General features: G+C 41.6%; 1 protein-coding gene across 1 annotated transcript in view; it reads left to right on the top strand.

Annotated features, from left to right (window-relative positions):
* The first annotated feature begins 5,486 nt into the window (after positions 1-5,486).
* LOC139748917 (uncharacterized) overlaps positions 5,487-23,868 on the top strand; it is a 144,314-nt gene continuing 125,932 nt past the window's right edge. Inside the window, exons 1-3 of the mRNA XM_071662279.1 lie at positions 5,487-5,733; positions 11,066-11,159; positions 15,313-15,553. Coding sequence (XP_071518380.1) covers positions 5,651-5,733; positions 11,066-11,159; positions 15,313-15,553 — 418 coding nt within the window. The 5' untranslated portion in view covers positions 5,487-5,650. The remainder of the gene's footprint in view (positions 5,734-11,065; positions 11,160-15,312; positions 15,554-23,868) is intronic.

Raw genomic sequence — 23,868 nt, 5'->3', positions numbered from 1 at the left:
CTACACAACAGTGGCCAGTGAGAGGAACATTTGGTTAATACTTGTCACACTGATACACTCACAACACACTGCCTCACCTGACCTGACCTGACTTGTCACACTGATACACTCACAACACACTGCCTCACCTGACCTGACCTGACTTGTCACACTGATACACTCACAACACACTGCCTCACCTGACCTGACCTGACTTGTCACACTGATACACTCACAACACACTGCCTCACCTGACCTGACCTGACTTGTCACACTGATACACTCACAACACACTGCCTCACCTGACCTGACCTGACTTGTCACACTGATACACTCACAACACACTGCCTCACCTGACCTGACTTGTCACACTGATACACAACACACGTCATTCGGAGCCACGATCTTGTGCAGACGTGAGAATCTGGTTACATTCCTTATCTCCTATGGCAGCTTATATCGGCTAGGCTAGACCTTATACACACCATCCAGGGTATAAGACCTACCAGCTTGGGAAGACGTAACGTGTGTTACATTGGTTGAATTATTACATTAGCAATTACTGATAAAGCCAAATAACCCCAGAACTGGATGACCCCTGAACTGGATGACATTGTTTACCTTTAGTGACGGCCGGCCCTTCGAGACGACCCCTCTGCATCTGGTTACCAGAGTTGAACTCAGTAGCGGACATCTCCTCATGACACGAACTAGCAGAGGGCGAAGAGAAGCAAGACAATGGAGCATACATTGTCGAAAGCCAGTTCTCTATGAGGGGAGGAAGGAAGGCGGGGCTAAGACTCGAAGCTATCAGAAGAACATGGTAAAGAAGAATCGGTCAAAATATCTAGTTTTCTATTTCCCGTAAATAGAAAGAGGTATTCCAGAAGATGAGAGTGAAGGCAGTTACAACAGATGACCAGGAAGGCTATGCCGTTCTAGAACAGGTAGCAGGAGTTGGGAGGGAGGGAGGGAGAGAGATATATATTCTCAGGTGAAGCGAAACAGAGACTCCTGCTGGGTTCCACTGTGGAATATTGTCTCAGGTGCTGCGAGGAGAGGTGGGACCCAGGACAACATCCACAGCAGGTGCTGCGAGGAGAGGTGGGACCCAGGACAACATCCACAGCAACGACCTGACCTGATCCTTCACGGGGTGAGGGAGGCACTAACAAAGCGGGTGAAGGTAGGAGGACACAGGACTAAGCGTGTTGCATATGGCCGAGATTCGGGCCTGCGAAGGTTAAGAAGTGTATTTCGGGAGAGGGGCGGGCTATGTATGCAACTTTGCATGGAAAAGGTGGCCTATGGGGAGTTGATTCAGCAGGCAGTATGTCCTAAATGTCTAAGTGATCATTATGCATGGAACCTGGAACGGTCCACTGAAGCGTCGAACGAAGCTTAGAACTCGGCTTGGACCACTGTATCGTACGTATACGAGCAACTTCATCTAACCTCACAACATATACAACTTCCTGCGTCTGTCAGCTTGAAAGAGGTTCCCAATAACTACCTCGCCAAAATGTGTTCCTGACTTTCACACGTACACACATACATACATATAAAGCTCTGATGGGAGGTCATCACTCACAGACGTTGTCACGTGATGATAACAAAAACAAATGCGATTCAGTTCAATTCAGTAGAAACTTGGATAACTCAAATTGTTTGAAATGATAATTTTTGGCAGAGCGTTGTTATAACCGTCGTTAAGATTTATCACAGTTCAGAAAAACGATTATTATATTTGCGCACATAATCGCTTATAGAAAATTCGAAACGCTTTGCAGTCGGTTATGAAGAGTGGCTGTTGAAAAGGTCCATCTAGATTAGATTTGTCATTCATTACGTGAGGATGTATGACTGAGTCTGAGGGTGGAATGAGGATGCCGGGAGAGAAGAGAGACAGAACAGAGGGGGGAAAGAAAAATAAATGGGAGAGGAAAGAGTGTTGGAAATGAAAGGGGAGCTAGAAAGACATTGGAAAAGAAGATAATGAGCATCTGATATGGAACATTGATTTCAGTAAGAATTAGCCAGAGCTCATTTACATAACCACGACGAACTTTCGTAAGCTCAGTTATCGAATTCTATTTCAATTAAATACACCAGTAATACTCCCCCTCCCCCTCCTCCAAAAGAATTGCTATATTCTTAGTTTTATATATATATATATATATATATATATATATATATATATATATATATATATATATATATATATATATATTCATTTATTTATTTATTTATTTATTTATTTATTTATTTATTTATTTTGCTTTGTCGCTGTCTCCCGCGTTTGCGAGGTAGCGCAAGGAAACAGACGAAAGAAATGGCCCAACCCACCCCCATACACAATGTATATACATACACGTCCACACACGCAAATATACATACCTATACATCTCAATGTACACATATATATACACACACAGACACATACATATATACCCATGCACACAATTCACACTGTCTGCCTTTATTCATTCCCATCGCCACCTCGCCACACATGGAATACCATCCCCCTCCCCCCGCATGTGCGCCAGGTAGCACTAGGAAAAGACAACAAAGGCCACATTCGTTCACACTCAGTCTCTAGCTGTCATGTATAATGCACCGAAACCACAGCTCCCTTTCCAAATCCAGGCCCAACAGAACTTTCCATGGTTTACCCCAGACGCTTCACATGCCTTGGGTCAATCCTTTGACAGCACGTCGACCACGGTATACCACATCGTTCCAATTCACTCTATTCCTTGCACGCCTTTCACCCTCCTGCATGTTCAGGCCCCGATCACTCAAAATCTTTTTCACTCCATCTTTCCACCTCCAATTTGGTCTCCCACTTCTCCTCGTTCCCTCCACCTCTGACAAATATATCCTCTTGGTCAATCTCTCCTCGCTCATTCTCTCCATGTGACCAAACCATTTCAAAACACCCTCTTCTGCTCTCTCAACCACACTCTTCTTATTACCACACATCTCTCTTACCCTTTCATTACTTACTCGATCAAACCACCTCACACCACATATTGTCCTCAAACATCTCATTTCCAGCACATCCACCCTCCTCCGCACAACTCTCTATAGCCCACGCCTCGCAACCATATAACATTGCTGGAACCACTGTTCCTTCAAACATACCCATTTTTGCTTTCCAAGATAACGTTCTCGCCTTCCACACATGCTTCAACGCTCCCAGAACTTTCGCCCTTTCCCCCACCCTGTGACTCATATCCGCTTCCATGGCTCCATCCGCTGCCAAATCCACTCCCAGATATCTAAAACACTTCACTTCCTCCAGTTTTTCTCAATTCAAACGTACCTCCCAATTGACTTATCCCCAACCCTACTGTACCTAATAACCTTGCTCTTATTCACATTTACTCTCAGCTTTCTTCTTTCACACACTTTACCAAACTCAGTCACCAGCTTCTGCAGTTTCTCGCACGAATCAGCCACCAGCGCTGTATCATCAGCGAACAACAACTGACTCGCTTCCCAAGCTCTCTCATCCACAACAGACTGCATACTTGTCCCTCTTTCCAAAACTCTTCATTCACCTCCCTAACAACCCCATCCATAAACAAATTAAACAACCTTGGAGACATCACTCACCCCTGCCGCAAACCAACATTCACAGAGAACCAATCACTTTCCTCTCTTCCTACTCGTAAACATGCCTTACATCCTCGATAAAAACATTTCACTGCTTCTAACAACTTGCCTCCCACACCATATATTCTTAATACCTTCCACAGAGCATCTCTATCAACTCTATCATATGCCTTCTCCAGATCCATAAATGCTACATACAAATCCAATTACTTTTCTAAGTATTTCTCACGCACATTCTTCAAAGCAAACACCTGATCCACACATCATCTACCACTTCTGAAACCACACTGCTCTTCCCTAATCTGATGCTCTGTACATGCCTTCACCCCCTCAATCAATATCCTCCCATATAATTTCCTAGGTATACTCAACAAATTCATACCTCTGTAATTTGAGCACTCACTTTTATCCCCTTTGCCTTTGTACAATGGCACTATGCAAGCATTCCTCCACTCCTCAGGCACCTCACCATGAGTCATACATACATTAAATAAGCTTACCAACCAGTCAACAATACAGTCACCCCCTTTTTTGATAAATTCCACTGCAATACCATCCAAACCTGCTGCCTTGCCGGCTTTCATCTTCTGCAAAGCTTTTACTACCTCTTCTCTGTTTACCAAATCATTCTCCCTAACCCTCTCACTTTGCACACCACCTCGACCAAAACACCCTATATCTGCCACTCTATCATCAAACACATTCAACAAACCTTCAAAATACTCACTCCATCTCCTCTCACATCACCACTACTTGTTATCACCGCCTCATTAGCCCCCTTCACTGATGTTCTCATTAGTTCCCTTGTCTTACGAACTTTGTTTACCTCCTTCTAAAACATCTTTTTATTCTCCCTAAAATTTAATGATACTCTCTCACCCCAACTCTCATTTGCCCTCTTTTTCACCCCTTGCCCCTTTCTCTTGACCTCCTGCCTCTTTTTTTTTTTTTTTTTTTTACATCTCCCAGTCATTTGCATTATTTCCCTGCAAAAAATCGTCCAAATGCCTCTCTCTTCTCTTTCACTAATAGTCTTACTTCATCCCACCACTCACTACCCTTTCTAATCTGCCCACCTCCCACGCTTCTCATGCCGCAAGCATCTTTTGCGCAAGCCATCACTGCTTCCCTAAATACATCCCATTCCTCCCCCATTCCCCTTACGTCCTTTGTTTTCACCTTTTTCCATTCTGTACTCAGTCTCTCCTGGTACTTCCTCACACAAGTCTCCTTCCCAAGCTCACTGACTCTCACCACTCTCTTCACCCCAACATTCTCTCTTCTTTTCTGAAAACCTCTACAAATCTTCACCTTTCCCTTCACAAGATAATGATCAGACATCCCTCCAGTTGCATTTGTCAGCACATTAACATCCAAAAGTCTCTCTTTCGCGCGCCTATCAATTAACACGTAATCCAATAACGCTCTCTGTCCATCTCTCCTACTTACATACGTATACTTATGTATATCTCTCTTTTTAAACCAGGTATTCCCAATCACCAGTCCTTTTTCAGCACATAAATCTACAAGCTCTTCACCATTTCCATTTACAACACTGAACACCCCATTTACACCGATTATTCCCTCAACTGCCACATTACTCACCTTTGCATTCAAATCACCCATCACTATGACCCGGTCTTGTGCATCAAAACTACTAACACACTCACTCAGCTGCTCCCAAAACACTTGCCTCTCATGATCTTTCTTCTCATGCCCAGGGGCATATGCACATATGTACATGTATGTGCGTTTATGTATTTACATGTGTATATTGATTTGATTGGTCGTTTTTCGTTTGTTTCCTGGCGCTACTTTCGCTGACGCGGGAAACGACGATTAAGTATCATCATAATAATAAGCAGAATTATGAAACAAGGGAAAACGGGCAATATCAGTTGTCCCAGTTCGTCTTAAAAGAGAGCGACCCCCCTGAGTTCTTGGAAAACCTTGGGTTTTGAACGGAAGATAAGTGTTCCTATGAGAAAAGAGAATTAAAAAGATTATTTGCCATCGACACTTGGTAATATTGGTGACACAGTTAATAAGGAACATGGACGTGAAATGTCCCATATGTGACACTTCTTTTTCCTCGTCGGAAATTGAGATGCATGCCGAGGAATGTATCCAGGCTAGGTAACTTTTGTTAAGGTTGCTGGGAGGTAAAGGGCTCTTAAGTGTTTGTTATAGTTCCTTCACGGGAAAATTCCCATACTCCTTTACAAATATTCTTTACAATGGCACGAGTGATTTCGTAAGAGTAGAACACAGATGGTAGGCCTAGAAAACGCGCGTCAGTATATTGAAATTTACCCCAATGTATAAAGAGTAATCCACTCCAGTGTTCACTCCAACCCAACCTTCAAACTCTCCCTCTACCTTAGGTCGGGGCAGTTCAGGTGGTATTATTACCTTTTTGAACATTTTGTAAATTTTGTGAGGTCAGAGTGAACATTAGCCTTCATACTATTCTGCTTGTGATTTTGAAACAAGACTATGTTTGTTTGGTGTGATGTTGGTGGACCGCATGTTGTGTTAGCAATTCAGATTTTTTTGTCATTCCAGAAATTCAATTTTTCGTGGATAAATCCAGGGTAGAAGCATTGGAAACATCCACTTGGAATGAGCTTTGGTCACACCATACAGATATCAAAGGAGTACTTTTTCATATCTAACTTACATTGAAGGTCGAACTTAGGAAAGACCCCAGGAGTAGATGGGATTACAGCTGAAATGTTGAAGTATGGAGGAGAAAGTGTGATAGAGTGGATGCATTTCATGTGTAGTTTAGTATGGGAACAGAAGGTTGTGTCTGGGGATTGGATGAAAGCTGTTATTCTTTTATTCATGGAGAGATCTCTTATGTATGCCAGGAAAATTGTATGCAAGAGTGTTGATTGACAGAGTGATGGAAGTAACTGTACGAAGGATAAGGGAGGAGCAAGGGGGTTTTAGGTAGGGGTTATGTGGACCAGATTTCTTCTGTGAGAATGACTGTAGAAAATTACCTTGAAAGGTAGGAAGTTGTATGCAACTTTTATGGATCTGGAGAAAGTGCATAAGAGTTGAAGAGAATTCTTTATATGATATGTTAAGGATAGTTAGGGTACGGGGACAACTGGATGGTGTGAAAGCCTTCAGTAAAGGGGCAAGCGCATGTGAGAGTGGATGGAGAGTTGAGCAGAACTTTCTGTGTACATATAGGTGCGTAGGCTGTGTGATGTCACCGTGGCTTTTTATTATATTTATGGATGGAGTGATAAGAGAGATACAAGCAAACCTAGGATAAGGAGATGCAGAGATGAAGTGTTAGGGTGAGGTATGGAAGCTACTGACAAGCCTTTTTATGGATATCACTGTGTCATTTGCTGAGAGTGAAGAGGGGTTGCAGAAGGTTATGTGTTTTATGATGTAAGCTTAAGCAGTTGAGGGTGAACGCGAGTGAAAGTAAAGTGATAGTGTTTAAAAGGGAACATATGAAAGTATTGATTTTGCAAAGCCCTATAGACTTAGTGATGAAAATATACTAATTTATATTATAGATGTTGAGAAGAAAAGGACTGGAAGAGGTGACAGAATTTAAGTATTTAGGAGCTATCTTGGGTAATTTTGGTGACATGGAAAGAGAGAAGGGAGAGAGCAGTACAGGATAAAGTCACTGAGTGTCTCTATAGAATAAAGAAGGGTAGAGGTGAATGCAGCTGAAACATTGACATGGAATGAATCACAGGCTCAGAAATCCAGGCAGTGGAAATGAGTTATGTGAGAGGAGTGTATAGTATGACCAGATGGAATAAGAAATAAATAAAGGGGTGTATGAAAGATCTGTTTGTTAAGGAATGCAAAAGGAATGAATTTTGAGGTGATAGAATAGGTGAAACATAATACTTTGAGGTGGTTTGGGCAAGTGGAAAGAAGCAAGGTGAGGAGTTTACAAGGAGAGTGTATTATATTACAATTGAAGGAGTTGTTGTGGGAAGAAAACATGGGGACATAAAATGGAAGAATGCAGAAGGGAGAGAAAGGGTAGAATAGTGCGTGGAATGGTGTATGTGATGAAGGCATATAAGGATAGGGATTAGTGGAGACTTTTGCTGTGGCTACCCCCTTGATGGGAGTTCATGGAAGGAATGAGCATCAGAGATACAGATAGATATACCTGCACTGCTGTTTTTGAAACTTATAGTTATGATCTCAATTAAGTGGTTTTTGTAACTCAAAAAAGACCTTCCTTTTGATTTTTACCATCTCATGCATGTCTTTGAAAAATTCTGTCATTTTCCCACCCATTCCTGGTTATTCCAGCGAGTGTAGGTTTAGTTACTGAAGTCATTTCTTATACTTTAGATATCTCAGACTTTCCACCAATGCTGTTTCACAATCTTTGAATTCCTTTCTGATTTGCCATATTCAGTCAATCTGGTGACTGAATGAAATTTCCCTATTCAGGTGTGTCTTATCATGGCACAGTATAACCTCCTTTCATCTTGCCATCTAGGTGGATAGAAGTTAGTCACATCTAAAATGGTAATAGCTTTCTTTAATTGTGCTTCAACTCATCATCCCCAGAACACGCGAATCTTTTTTTGCTTCCTTGCATACAAATTCTGTCACTATGCCTTCAAGTGATCTAAAAAGAATATGAGTAGCAAGGGTTGCTTTATCCCTGGTAAAGAAATCTGTATTTATTAACATTAAATTTGAGCTGTCAGAAATGTGACAAATTACACAGTCTGTTGCTGTCGGTCTGAGCAACCTGGTATTGAGAATTGGACTCGATAGATCCTTGCATCAACAGCAAATATTTTCAATAGACCAGCAATCGAATCAGGTATATCATTAACGAAAATAACTAACAGCAAAGACCACCAGCATGCTACCCTGAGAAAGACCACTGGTCATGGGCTTTTAATCTGAAAAACAGCCACTAAATCTTTTGCCATCTCCTAGACATTCCATGAATCAGTGTTATATTTTTCCATGACTCTAAGAAACCAGTATACAGAGAGATCTCCAGTGTGGGAACTCATCAGATGCCGTTCTAAAGTCAAAATAAACCACATCAACCAATTTACCTTCATGTATCAGGAATTATAAGTAACTGCTATGTACATAATCTGTTAGGAACAAAATCATTCTGTTCTTCACAGAATAAATTGATCATTCATATGTTTTATCATGATGTCTACAGCAACTGACTCCCATTACTTTGCACATTACATAGGTAAGGCAAACTGGCCTGTAATTGACAGCAGAGCTTCTATTTCCACTCTTAAACATTTGTCTGAAATAACCATTTTTCTAATCTAAGGGCAAAATACCAGTTGCTATCACAGCTTCCATTTCTTTCAAGACTGTAGGTGCAGTCCATCTGGCTCTGTGGCTTTATTCATATTCAGTTCTGACATCTTGTGGAACAGATTTCACTTATGTCTGTGTTATTGCAAGATATGAACACCTTAATGAAATTCTTGGAATATTAGGTGTGTTTTCAGCAGTAAGCACACAACAAAAAATTTACTCAAAATACTTGCTTTTTCTATGTTTGTACTGCACAAATTACCTTCTAGTGCAGAGAATGCTGACCCTATTATTGATTTTTGTTCTACCTACGGCATAACTTCAAAATGCCTTAGGGTTACAATTACGATGTTCAGATATTTACAGCATATATCTTCTACACAATCCCCTACTGAATTCTTAAAGTTATTACTTTTTTCAATGTTCTCTACTTCTTGTCAGTCTTTCACTTCAGATATCATTTGTATGCTCTTGCTTTAGCACTTGCAGTATCCATTCTCTCTCATGTTCTCTGCACTTTCTTCCTCTGCTGATAATTGGGTTTTTATTACCTGTTTTAGATACATATTGTCTACATTTCTGTTTAACTTTTCTGTAAAGCACCTCCACTTCTCATTAAGAAAAAATTTTCCCAACCAACTCATATCTACAATCAAAGTTTGCCATTTTTCTTCTAATGATTTCATAATCACCTTTGTCCTATGGTGCTTGCAATGTATTCTATTTTTAGAGAATGCCTGAAAAGTGTGTACATTCGGATTTCATATTACACTCTTATACTCAATCGTGTGGGGCGACTGTCATTTATTTTTTTGTCCTCTGGGCCGCCATTAGCACTTTGATCCCTTACTGGGGTCTCATCTGTTGAACAACATTTTAAACTTTTGTATGCTGTCTGCATTTACCATACCCTTCTTCAGTTTATTGTATTCCTCAACCATTCTTATATTATAAAAGTACTTCTTTACGTTTTATAACAAGTTTTTTTTGTTTAGTTTCATGTTATGCCATCTAGTTGCTCTATCCCTACATCTTTTGAAGAACTGTTCACTGTCTGCAACATCAATTTGACTTTAGAACTGAAAGATTGTGATCAGGTCACCCCCACTCTTCTCTCTTCCATGATGGGCAGATTTAAAACTTCATTTGGTACCATCCTTGTTGCCCTTCTCTGGTATCATCTAGTTCTGGACTCAGTTTGTGAGCTGCTAGCTTGATAGCTATGCTGTCATTTCTTTTACTATTTTCCTAATGTGGAACTCTGGTGACAGGTTAGGGACAATGTCAACTCCTAGGTCCCTGTAACACACGTATTCCTTCAGATTGTATCCTGCTAGATAGTACTCATGCTGTCTCACCCTCTTATCTATACAGTTACTGACATTGAATTGCACGAACCATTTACTACATCCATTTATGGGTCAAGGTTCCCTTGTAAGATGCAGTTCTTCATACTTTTCACTGTCATGACTTAAACATCATCTGCAAGCATATTCAGGAGTTCATGCCCTCTGGCAAGTCATTCTCATAGATCAAGAAGAGTAATGGGTCTAGAAGAGAACCCAGCAGAACTTTGTTGGTGACCTCAACTAGTTTTGTAAAGACTCCTTTGACATGTATATTTTGTTTCTTCCTCTAAGGCAGTCATCTATACTCCAAAGAAGTCTCCAAGATAATGTTCTCTCCTTCCACACATTCCTCATCGTTTCCAGAACCTTCACCTCCTCCCCCACCCTGTGACTCACTTCCACTTCCATAGTTCCATTTACTGCTGAGTCCACTCCTAGATATCTAAAGCACTTCATTTCCTCCAATCGTTCTCCATTCAGACTTACATCCCAACTAATTTGTCCCTCAGCTAACATAAAAAAAGAAAAAATAATAAATCATTACATAGAAAATTCTTCCTTTTGACTGACCATTCTTTCTTCCCTAGTAATATTACATTGACAAGTGTAACAGTCCAGTATGCTAAGCCTGGCACTAATTTCTGGCAGTTATATTTGTTGATTAGTAATGAACCTGAATAGTGCATGACCTCTTATGTGATTTATAGCTGACATTTCTTGTGTGATAGCTAGCTGTAGCTCTTTTGTGATTTTCCTGTGAGTTGAATTTTAGTAAAACAGAAAGACTGAAATAGTGTATATTATGTGAAATATTGCAGGTTTGGCAACGAGAATGAAAACACAGCTCATGGTCAGAAGTCTGATAGCAAGAGGAAACATTCTGCTCTACTAGAAGAGAACTGTGTAAATGAGGCAAGTGATACAGAAAAATGAAAGAAAAAATATTTCTCTTCCTGCAGCTAGTACTCTTCAATTTTATGATCCACTTTACCAAAATCTTTCAGTGCAGTTTCCACATTAGCTTTTTATTTTTTTCTCATACCCAGATGTTGCTTCTTCCTTAGTGAGGTAATATAATTAACAATTGAACAGCACCTCATTTGCTGTCTGTCATATATGATTTACTGAAACCAAAGTCGACCATCCACAGCCAAGACCCACAGACTCATCCAGTGCTTACTTTGATTATTTTGTATACCCTGATTCAGCCTGTTGACTTGACATTTCTTCTTGTATACCAAATCGATTCACTGCATTCATTTTCACCCTCCTGAATATTCAGACCCAGGTAACCAAAATCCTTCTTCAGTCAGTCTTCCTATATCCTTTTTGGTCTCCCTCTTCCCCTCCTCCTGTTACCTGGCATGGATGCTCTTAGTCAATTTTTTTTTTCTCATCCCTTCCGTATGTCCAAGTCATTTCAACATACCTGGGTTAGCTCTCTTAACCAGACTGTTCTTACGTCTCTTGTTGTTTCCATCCTTACCCAGTGAACCTACCTCATACCATCTTTTTTCATTAGGTATGTCATTTCCTATAGGTATACTTTCTTCTTTGCTTATTGTATATAAGGCCCATGATTGACATCCATACAACAGTGATGGAACTACTATAACTTCAAACACACCCTTCTTTGACTTAGCAGATGGTGACTTCCTCCTCTTACTTCTTAATGCACCCAGGACCCAAAGTCCTTTTCCCAACTTATGACCATCATTCCATCCAATCCCAAGTACCTGAAGTACTTTAGTTCCTCCAGGACTTCTCCATTCACACTTAGACTCAAACAGTCCTGTCTCAACCCCCTGCTACACCCCTGTTAGGGTTAGGGATAGGTCTCTGGTATGTTGGAATATAGGAGCAAGGGAGACAATTCCCAGTAGCAGACTTCAGAGAGAAACTTGAGTGGCTGGTGGCTGAGTTAGGAGAATGTATGACAGGAGAGAGTTAAGTGTAAATGTGAACAAAATTTATATATTTTTTCATTATACTTTGTTGCTGCCTCCCACATTAGTGAGGTAGCGCAAGGAAACAGACGAAAGAATGGCCCTACCCACCCACATACACATGTATATACGTACATGTACACACAAGCACATATACATACCTATACATTTCAATGTATACATGTATATACATACACAGACATATACATATATGCACATTCCTATGAGTCCACGGGGAAAATGAAACACGATAAGTTCCCAAGTGCACTTTCGTGTAATAATCACATCATCAGGGGAGACACAAGAGAGAAATATAACAGTCAGTTGATATACATCGAAGAGACGAAGCTAGGACGCCATTTGGTAGACATGTTTACCCTCAACTGAAACCAAAGTCGACCATCCACAGCCAAGACCCTCAACAGATTGCTATACTTCCATGTTTTCTCTTGTTTATGAAGTAATATTGAGTTAGTTTTATCACTGACTGTATATCTTCGCAGCAAGACTGCTGTGTTAGTGTTTACAGTATTGGTGGTCGTGTCATTATCTTCCTGTTGGACTTTAAAACCATTGCATCTTTTCATCTTTTGTGCGTGCAAAATTGTGATCCTTTCCAACATATATACACATGTGCATAATTCATACTGTCTGCCTTTATTCATTCCCATCGCCACCCTGCCACTCATAAAATGACAACACACTCCCCACGTTTGAGAGGTAGTGCTAAAAAAAGACAATAAAGGCCACATTCGTTCACACTTAGTCTCTAGCTGTCATGTATAATGCACTGAAACCACAGCTCCCTTTCCACATCCAGGACTCACAAAACTTTCCATGGTTTACCCCAGATGCTTCACATGCCCTAGTTCAATCCATTGGCAGCATGTCGACCCTGGTATATCATATCGTTCCAGTTCACTCTATTCCTTGCATGCCTTTCACCCTCCTGCATGTTCAGGCCCCGATTGCTCAAAATCTTTTTCACTCCATCTTTCCACCTCCAATTTGGTCTCCCACTTCTTGTTCCCTCCACCTCTGACACACATATCCTCTTGATCAATCTTTCCACACTTATTCTCTCCATTTGACCAAACCATTTCAAAACACCCTCTCCTTCTCTCTCAACCACACTCTTTTCATTACCACACATCTCTCTTACCCTTTCATTACTTACTCGATCAAACCACCTCACACTACATAACTCTCAAACATCATTTCCAACACATCCACCCTCCTTCCCACAACCCTATCTATAGCCCATGCCTTGCAACCATATAACATTTTTTGGAACCACTATTCCTCCAAATATACCCATTTTTGCTTTCCGAGATAATGTTATCGCGTTCCACACATTCCTCAACATTCCCAGAAATTTTGCCCCCTCCCCCACCCTGTGACTCACTTCCGCTTCCATGGTTCCATTCGCTGCTAAATCCACTCCCAGATATCAAAAACACTTTACTTCCTCCAGTTTTTCTCCATTCAAACTTACCTCCCAATTGACTTGTCCCTCAACCCTACTGTGCCTAATAACCTTGCTCTTTTTCACATTTACTCTCAGCTTTCTTCTTTCACACTTTTTACCAAACTCAGTCACCAGCTTCTGCAGTTTCTCACACGAATCAGCCACCAGCGCTGTATCATCAGCGAACAACAGCTGACTTACTTCCCAAGCTCTCTCATCCACAACAGACTGCATACTTGTCCCTCTTTCCAAAACTCTTGCATTCACCTCCCTAACAACCTCATCTATAAACAAATTAAACAACCATGGTGACATCACGCACCCCTGCTGCAAACCGACATTCACTGAGAACCAGTCACTTTCCTCTCTTCCTACTCGTACACATGCCTTACATCCTCAATAAAAGCTTTTCACTGTTTCTAGCAACTTGCCTCCCACACCATATATTCTTAATACCTTCCACAGAGCATCTTTATCAACTCTATCATATGCCCTCTCCAGATCCATAATGCTACATACAAATCCATCTGTTTTTCTAAGTATTTCTCACATACATTCTTCAAAGCAAACACCTGATCCACACATCTTCTACCACTTCTGAAACCACACTGCTTTTCCCCAATCTGATGCTCTGTAAATACCCTCACCCTCTCAATCAATACCCTCCTATATAATTTCCCAGGAATACTCAGCAAACTTATACCTCTGTAATTTGAACACTCACCTTTGTTCCCTTTGCCTTTGTACAGTAGCACTATGCATGCATTCCACCAATCCTCAGGCACTTCACCATGAGCCATACATACATTAAATATCCTTACCAACCAGTCAACAATACAGTCAACCCCTTTTTTGATAAATTCCACTGCAATACCATCCAGACCCGCTGCCTTGCCAGCTTTCATCCTCCGCAAAGCTTTCACTACCTCTTGTCTGTTTATCAAATCATTCTCCCTAATCCTCTCACTTCGCACACGACCTTGACCAAAACACCCTATATCTGCCACTCTGTCATCTAACACATTCAACAAACCTTCAAAATACTCACTCCATCTTCTCACATCACCTCCCCATTTGGCTTATATTAGCTTGCATGAACATAGATATGTAAGTGGTATACAATATGCCCTTGAAAATACATATTATTTTGTTAGTGTTTAAAGTAGATGTATTTCAAGTTTATATAATTATTAAAGTGTTATTCAGGGAAAATCAGTGGATAAGTATTGAAAAATGAACGCATGTACTAGCTGTAAATAGTCTAAAAAAGAAAAAGTATTTGCAACATGAATTGATCTCCTTAGATCATATGGTATTGAACTGGTGTACTTTGAAAAGGGGTTAAAAGCTTCAAAAGAATCACAAAAGATTTTTATGATGTGGAGATTTTATATTAGAAGACTTGAGGACACTGCTTTAAGGTTTGGAATTAGACAAAGATGCATTGTTACCTTAGAAAGTCATCACTGTTGACTTTCTGAAGGGTCACTTTCTTTAGCAGTGAGAAAACATGTTGATTGAGGAACAGATATATTGAATGAATGGAGGTCTGGAAGTGGTTAGAATTTAGGAATCATGTTATGAAAATGATATATATATACGATAGGAGATAGCAAGAGTTGCAAGAATAATTTGTACTTATGTACTGCAGGCCAATATTCCAAGTTGCTCAAGCAAATTAACATCACCATCAAGCAGTAAGAAATCTCGCACAGAGGAAGTTCATGCATGGAGCTTTTTAAGATATTCAAGCCAAAGTACAAGCCCCAGAAAGCGTAAAGAACAGAAGGACAAACTTACTAGCACTCAAAGAGCATTACAAGATTTAGGTGCACCACCTGTCGAAGAAAATGCACATGCATTTGCCTCACAAGAATCTGTACAGTATTCAGGTTGGTTTGAATAGATTATTTTCTGTGGTGTGAGGTGGCTCAATCAAGTAAGTAATGAAAGGGTAAGAGAGATGTGTGGTAATAAAAAGAATGTGGTTGAGAGAGAAGAGGGTGTTTTGAAATGGTTTGGTCACATGGAGAGAATGAGTGAGGAAATATTGACTAAGAGGATATATGTGTCAGAAGTGGAGGGAACGAAGAGAAGTGGGAGACCAAATTGGAGATGGAATTAAGATAAATAAGTAAGGGGGAGGTAAGGGGAGTGGCGGAGGAATGGGATGCATTTAGGGAAGCAGTGATGGCTTGCGCAAAAGATGCTTGTGGCATGAGAAGTGTGGGAGATGGGCAGATTAGAAAGGGTAGTGAGTGGTGGGATGAAGAAGTAAGATTATCAGTGAAAGAGAAGAGAGAGGCATTTGGATGATTAGTGCAGGGAAATAATGCAAATGAGTTGGAGATGTATAAAAGAAAGAGGCAGGAGGTCAAGAGAAACATGCAAGAGGTGAAAAAGAGGGCAAATGAGAGTTGGGGTGAGAGAGTATCATTAAATTTTAGGGAGAATAAAAGCATGTTTTGGAAGGAGGTAAATAAAGTGCGTAAGACAAGGGAACAAATGGGAACATCAGTGAAGGGGGCTAATGGGGAGGTGATAACAAGTAGTGGTGATGTGAGAAGGAGGTGGAATGAGTATTTTGAAGGTTTGTTGAATGTGTTTAATGTTAGAGTGGCAGATATAGGGTGTTTTGGTCGAGGTGGTGTGCAGAGTGAGAGGGTTAGAGAGAATGATTTGGTAAACAGAGAAGAGGTAGCAAAAGCTTTGCGGAAGATGAAAGCTGGCAAGGCAGCGGGTTTGGATGGTATTGCAGTGGAATTTAAAAAAAAAGGGGTGACTGTATTGTTGACTGATTGGTAAGGTTATTTAAGGTATGTATGATTCATGGTGAGGTGTCTGATGATTGGCGGAATGCTTGCATAGTGCCATTGTACAAAGACAAAGGGGACGGAGGTGAGTGCTCAAATTACAGAGTTATAAGTTTGTTGAGTATTCCTGGTAAATTATATGGGAGGGTATTGATTGAGAGGGTGAAGACATGTACAGAGCATCAGATTGGGGAAGAGCATTGTGGTTTCAGAAGTGGTAGAGGATGTGTGGATCAGGTGTTTGCTTTGAGGAATGTATGTGAGAAATACTTAAAAAAGCAAATGGATTTGTATGTAGCATTTATGGATCTGGAGAAGGCATATGATAGAGTTGATAGAGATGCTCTGTGGAAGGTATTTAGAATATATGGTGTGGGAGGAAAGTTGTTAGAAGCAGTGAAAAGTTTTTATCAAGGATGTAAGGCATGTGTACATGTAGGAAGAGAGGAAAGTGATTGGTTCTCAGTGAATTTAGGTTTGCGGCAGGGGTGTGTGATGTCTCCATGGTTGTTTGATTTGTTTATGGATGGGGTTGTTAGAGAGGTGAATGCAAGAGTTTTGGAAAGAGGGGCAAGTATGCAGTCTGTTGTGGATGAGAGAGCTTGGGAAGTGAGTCAGTTGTTGTTCACTGATGATACATTGCTGGTGGCTGATTCATGTGAGAAACTGCAGTAGCTAGTGATTGAGTTTGGCAAAGTGTGTGAAAGAAGAAAGTTGAGAGTGAATGTGAATAAGAGCAAGGTTATTAGGTACAGCAAGGTTGAGGGTCAAGTCGATTGGGAGGTAAGTTTGAATGGAGAAAAACTGGAGAAAGTGAAGTGTTTTAGATATGTGGGAGTGGATTTGGCAGTGGATGGAACCATGGAAGCGGAAGTGAATCATAGGGTGGGGGAGGTGGCGAAAATTCTGGGAGCCTTGAAGAATGTGTGGAAGTCGAGAACTTTATCTCAGAAAGCAAAAATGGGTATGTTTGAAGGAATAGTGGTTCCAACAATGTTGTATGGTTGCGAGACGTGGGCTACAGATAGGGTTGTACGGAGGAGGGTGGATGTGTTGGAAAGGAAATGTTTGAAGACAATATGTGGTGTGAGGTGGTTTGATCGAGTAAGTAATGTAAGGGTAAGAGAGATGTGTGGAAATAAAAAGAGCGTGGTTGAGAGAGCAGAAGAGGGTGTTTTGAAATGGTTTGGGCACATGGAGAGAATGAATGAGGAAAGATTGACCAAGAGGATATATGTGTCGGAGGTGGAGGGAACGAGGAGAAGAGGGAGACCAAATTGGAGGTGGAAAGATGGAGTGAAAAAGATTTTGTGTGATCGGGGCCTGAACATGCAGGAGGGTGAAAGGAGGGCAAGGAATAGAGTGAATTGGAGCGATGTGGTATACCGGGGTTGACGTGCTGTCAGTGGATTGAATCAAGGCATGTGAAGCGTCTGGGGTAAACCATGGAAAGCTGTGTAGGTATGTATATTTGCGTGTATGGACGTATGTATATACATGTGTATGGGGGGGGGGTTGGGCCATTTCTTTCGTCTGTTTCCTTGCGCTGCCTCGCAAACGCGGGAGACCGCCAAAGTATAATAAAAATAAAATAAAAAAAAATATATATATATATATATATATATATATATATATATATATATATATATATATAGAAGGCGACTAGAGGGGACGGGAGCGGGGTTCAGAAATCCTCCCCTCCTTGTATATTTAACTTTCTAAAATGGGAAACAGAAGAAGGAGTCACGCGGGGAGTGCTCATCCTCCTCGAAGGCTCAGACTGGGGTGTCTAAATGTGTGTGGATGTAACCAAGATGTGAAAAAAGGAGAGATAGGTAGTATGTTTGAGGAAAGGAACCTGGACGTTCTGGCTCTGAGTGAAACGAAGCTCAAGGGTAAAGGGGAAGAGTAGTTTGGGAATGTCTTGGGAGTAAAGTCAGGGGTTAGTGAGAGGACAAGAGCAAGGGAAGGAGTAGCAGTACTCCTGAAACAGGAGCTGTGGGAGTACGTGATAGAATGTAAGAAAGTAAATTCTCGATTAATATGGGTAAAACTGAAAGTTGATGGAGAGAGATGGGTGATTATTGGTGCATATGCACCTGGGTATGAGAAGAAAGACCATGAGAGGCAAGTGTTTTGGGAGCAGCTGAATGAGTGTGTTAGTGGTTTTGATGCACGAGACCAGGTTATAGTGATGGGTGATTTGAATGCAAAGGTGAGTAATGTGGCAGTTGAGGGAATAATTGGTATACATGGGGTGTTCAGTGTTGTAAATGGAAATGGTAAAGAGCTTGTAGATTTATGTGCTGAAAAAGGACTGGTGATTGGGAATACCTGGTTTAAAAAGCAAGATATACATAAGTATACTTATGTAAGTAGGAGAGATGGCCAGAGAGCGTTATTGGATTACGTGTTAATTGACAGGCGCGCGAAAGAGAGACTTTTGGATGTGAATGTGCTGAGAGGTGCAACTGGAGGGATGTCTGATCATTATCTTGTGGAGGCTAAGGTGAAGATTTGTATGGGTTTTCAGAAAAGAAGAGTGAATGTTGGGGTGAAGAGGGTAGTGAGAGTAAGTGAGCTTGGGAAGGAGACTTGTGTGAGGAAGTACCAGGAGAGACTGAGTACAGAATGGGAAAAGGTGAGAGCAATGGAAGTAAGGGGAGTGGGGGAGGAATGGGATGTATTTAGGGAATCAGTGATGGATTGCACAAAAGATGCTTGTGGCATGAGAAGAGTGGGAGGTGGGTTGATTAGAAAGGGTAGTGAGTGGTGGGATGAAGAAGTAAGATTATTAGTGAAAGAGAAGAGAGAGGCATTTGGACAATTTTTGCAGGGAAAAAATGCAATTGAGTGGGAGATGTATAAAAGAAAGAGACAGGAGGTCAAGAGAAAGGTGCAAGAGGTGAAAAAGAGGGCAAATGAGAGTTGGGGTGAGAGAGTATCATTAAATTTTAGGGAGAATAAAAAGATGTTTTGGAAGGAGGTAAATAAAGTGCGTAAGACAAGGGAGCAAATGGGAACTTCAGTGAAGGGTGCAAATGGGGAGATGATAACAAGTAGTGGTGATGTGAGAAGGAGATGGAGTGAGTATTTTGAAGGTTTGTTGAATGTGTTTGATGATAGAGTGGCAGATATAGGGTGTTTTGGTCGAGGTGGTGTGCAAAGTTAGAGGGTTAGGGAGAATGATTTGGTAAACAGAGAAGAGGTAGTAAAAGGTTTGCGGAAGATGAAAGCCGGCAAGGCAGCAGGTTTGGATGGTATTGCAGTGGAATTTATTAAAAAAGGGGGTGACTGTATTGTTGACTGGTTGGTAAGGTTATTTAATGTATGTATGACTCATGGTGAGGTGCCTGAGGATTGGCAGAATGCTTGCATAGTGCCATTGTACAAAGGCAAAGGGGATAAGAGTGAGTGCTCAGATTACAGAGGTATAAGTTTGTTGAGTATTCCTGGTAAATTATATGGGAGGGTATTGATTGAGAGGATGAAGGCATGTACAGAGCATCAGATTGGGGAAGAGCAGTGTGGTTTCAGAAGTGGTAGAGGATGTGTGGATCATGTTTTTGCTTTGAAGAATGTATGTGAGAAATACTTAGAAAAGCAAATGGATTTGTATGTAGCATTTATGGATCTGGAGAAGGCATGTGATAGAGATGCTCTGTGGAAGGTATTAAGAATATATGGTGTGGGAGGCAAGTTGTTAGAAGCAGTGAAAAGTTTTTATCGAGGATGTAAGGCATGTGTACGTGCAGGAAGAGAGGAAAGTGATTGGTTTTCAGTGAATGTAGGTTTGTGGCAGGGGTGTGTGATGTCTCCATGGTTGTTTAATTTGTTTATGGATGGGGTTGTTAGGGAGGTGAATGCAAGAGTTTTGGAAAGATGGGCAAGTATGAAGTCTGTTGTGGATGAGAGAGCTTGGGAAGTGAGTCAGTTGTTGTTCGCTGATGATACAGTGCTGGTGGCTGATTCATGTGAGAAACTGCAGAAGCTGGTGACTGAGTTTGGTAAAGTGTGTGAAAGAAGAAAGTTAAGAGTAAATGTGAATAAGAGCAAGGTTATTAAGTACAGTAGGGTTGAGGGTCAAGTCACTTGGGAGGTAAGTTTGAATGGAGAAAAACTGGAGGAAGTAGTGTTTTAGATATCTGGGAGCGGATCTGGCAGCGGATGGAACCATGGAAGCAGAAGTGAATCATAGGGTGGGGGAGGGGGCGAAAATCCTGGGAGCCTTGAAGAATGTGTGGAAGTCGAGAACATTATCTTGGAAAGCAAAAATGGGTATGTTTGAAGGAATAGTGGTTCCAACAATGGTGTATGGTTGTGAGGCATGGGCTATGGATAGAGTTGTGCGCAGGAGGGTGGATGTGCTGGAAATGAGATGTTTGAGGACAATGTGTGGTGTGAGGTGGTTTGATCGAGTAAGTAATGTAAGGGTAAGAGAGATGTGTGGAAATAAAAAGAGCATGGTTGAGAGAGCAGAAGAGGGTGTTTTGAAATGGTTTGGGCACATGGAGAGAATGAGTGAGGAAAGATTGACCAAGAGGATATATGTGTCGGAGGTGGAGGGAATGAGGAGAAGTGGGAGACCAAATTGGAGGTGGAAAGATGGAGTGAAAAGGATTTTGTGTGATCGGGGCCTGAACATGCAGGAGGGTGAAAGGAGGGCAAGGAATAGAGTGAATTGGATCGATGTGGTATACCGGGGTTGACGTGCTGTCAGTGGATTGAATCAGGCATGTGAAGCGTCTGGGGTAAACCATGGAAAGTTGTGTTGGGCCTGGATGTGGAAAGGAAGCTGTGGTTTCGGGCATTATTGCGTGAAAGCTAGAGACTGAGTGTGAACGAATGGGGCATTTGTTGTCTTTTCCTAGTGCTACCTCGCACACATGAGGGGGGAGGGGGAAGGTATTCCATGTGTGGCGAGGTGGCGATGGGAGTGAATGGGGGCAGACAGTGTTAATTGTGTGCATGGGTATATATGTATGTGTCTGTGTATGTATATATATGTGTACATTGAGATGTATAGGTATGTATATTTGCGTGTGTGGACGTGTGTGTGTAGACATTGTGTATGGGTGTATGGGTATTTGATGATAGAATATATATATATATATATATATATATATATATATATATATATATATATATATATATATATTTTTTTTTTTTTTTTCAAACTATTCGCCATTTCCTGCGTTAGCAAGGTAGCATTAAGAACAGAGGACTGGGCCTCTGAGGGAATATCCTCACCTGGCCCCCTTCTCTGTTCCTTCTTTTGGGAAAAAAAAAAAAAAAAAAAAAAACAAGAGGGGAGGATTTCCAGCCCCCCGCTCCCTCCCCTTTTAGTCGCCTTCTACGACACGCAGGGAATACGTGGGAAGTATTCTTTCTCCCCTATCCCCAGGGGTATATATATATATATTATTTTATTTTTATTATTATACTTTGTCGCTGTCTCCCGCGTTTGCGAGGTAGCGCAAGGAAACAGACGAAAGAAATGGCCCAACCCCCCCCATACACATGTATATACATACGTCCACACACGCAAATATACATACCTACACAGCTTTCCATGGTTTACCCCAGACGCCTCACATGCCCTGATTCAATCCACTGACAGCACGTCAACCCCGGTATACCACATCGCTCCAATCCACTCTATTCCTTGCCCTCCTTTCACCCTCCTGCATGTTCAGGCCCCGATCACACAAAATCTTTTTCACTCCATCTTTCCACCTCCAATTTGGTCTCCCTCTTCTCCTTGTTCCCCCCACCTCCGAAACATATATCCTCTTGGTCAATCTTTCCTCACTCATCCTCTCCATGTGCCCAAACCACTTCAAAACTCCCTCTTCTGCTCTCTCAACCACGCTCTTTTTATTTCCACACGTCTCTCTTACCCTTACGTTACTCACTCGATCAAACCACCTCACACCACACATTGTCCTCAAACATCTCATTTCCAGCACATCCATCCTCCTGCGCACAACTCTATCCACAGCCCACGCCTCGCAACCATACAACATTGTTGGAACCACTATTCCTTCAAACATACCCATTTTTGCTTTCCGAGATAATGTTCTCGACTTCCACACATTCTTCAAGGCCCCCAGGATTTTCGCCCCCTCCCCCACCCTATGATCCACTTCCGCTTCCATGGTTCCATCCGCTGCCAGATCCACTCCCAGATATCTAAAACACTTCACTTCCTCCAGTTTTTCTCCATTCAAACTCACCTCCCAATTGACTTGACCCTCAACCCTACTGTACCTAATAACCTTGCTCTTATTCACATTTACTCTTAACTTTCTTCTTCCACACACTTTTCCAAACTCAGTCACCAGCTTCTGCAGTTTCTCACATGAATCAGCCACCAGCGCTGTATCATCAGCGAACAACAACTGACTCACTTCCCAAGCTCTCTCATCCCCAACAGACTTCATACTTGCCCCTCTTTCCAAAACTCTTGCATTTACCTCCCTAACAACCCCATCCATAAACAAATTAAACAACCATGGAGACATCACACACCCCTGCCGCAAACCTACATTCACTGAGAACCAATCACTTTCCTCTCTTCCTACACGTACACATGCCTTACATCCTCGATAAAAACTTTTCACTGCTTCTAACAACTTTCCTCCCACACCATATATTCTTAATACCTTCCACAGAGCATCTCTATCAACTCTATCATATGCCTTCTCCAGATCCATAAATGCTACATACAAATCCATTTGCTTTTCTAAGTATTTCTCACATACATTCTTCAAAGCAAACACCTGATCCACACATCCTCTACCACTTCTGAAACCACACTGCTCTTCCCCAATCTGATGCTCTGTACATGCCTTCACCTTGTCAATCAATACCCTCCCATATAATTTACCAGGAATACTCAACAAACTTTTTTTTTTTTTTTTATTATACTTTGTCGGTCTCCCGCGTTTGCGAGGTAGCGCAAGGAAACAGACGAAAGAAATGGCCCAACCCCCCCCCATACACATGTATATACATACGTCCACACACGCAAATATACATACCTACACAGCTTTCCATGGTTTACCCCAGACGCTTCACATGCCCTGATTCAATCCACTGACAGCACGTCAACCCCGGTATACCACATCGCTCCAATTCACTCTATTCCTTGCCCTCCTTTCACCCTCCTGCATGTTCAGGCCCCGATCACACAAAATCTTTTTCACTCCATCTTTCCACCTCCAATTTGGTCTCCCTCTTCTCCTTGTTCCCTCCACCTCCGACACATATATCCTCTTGGTCAATCTTTCCTCACTCATCCTCTCCTTGTGCCCAAACCACTTCAAAACACCCTCTTCTGCTCTCTCAACCACGCTCTTTTTATTTCCACACATCTCTCTTACCCTTACGTT

Source organism: Panulirus ornatus, chromosome 6 (genome assembly GCF_036320965.1).
Source record: "Panulirus ornatus isolate Po-2019 chromosome 6, ASM3632096v1, whole genome shotgun sequence".
NCBI lineage: Eukaryota > Metazoa > Arthropoda > Malacostraca > Decapoda > Palinuridae > Panulirus > Panulirus ornatus.
The sequence above is the reverse complement of the archived record's forward strand: the minus strand, read 5'-3'. Positions and strand labels throughout refer to the sequence as shown.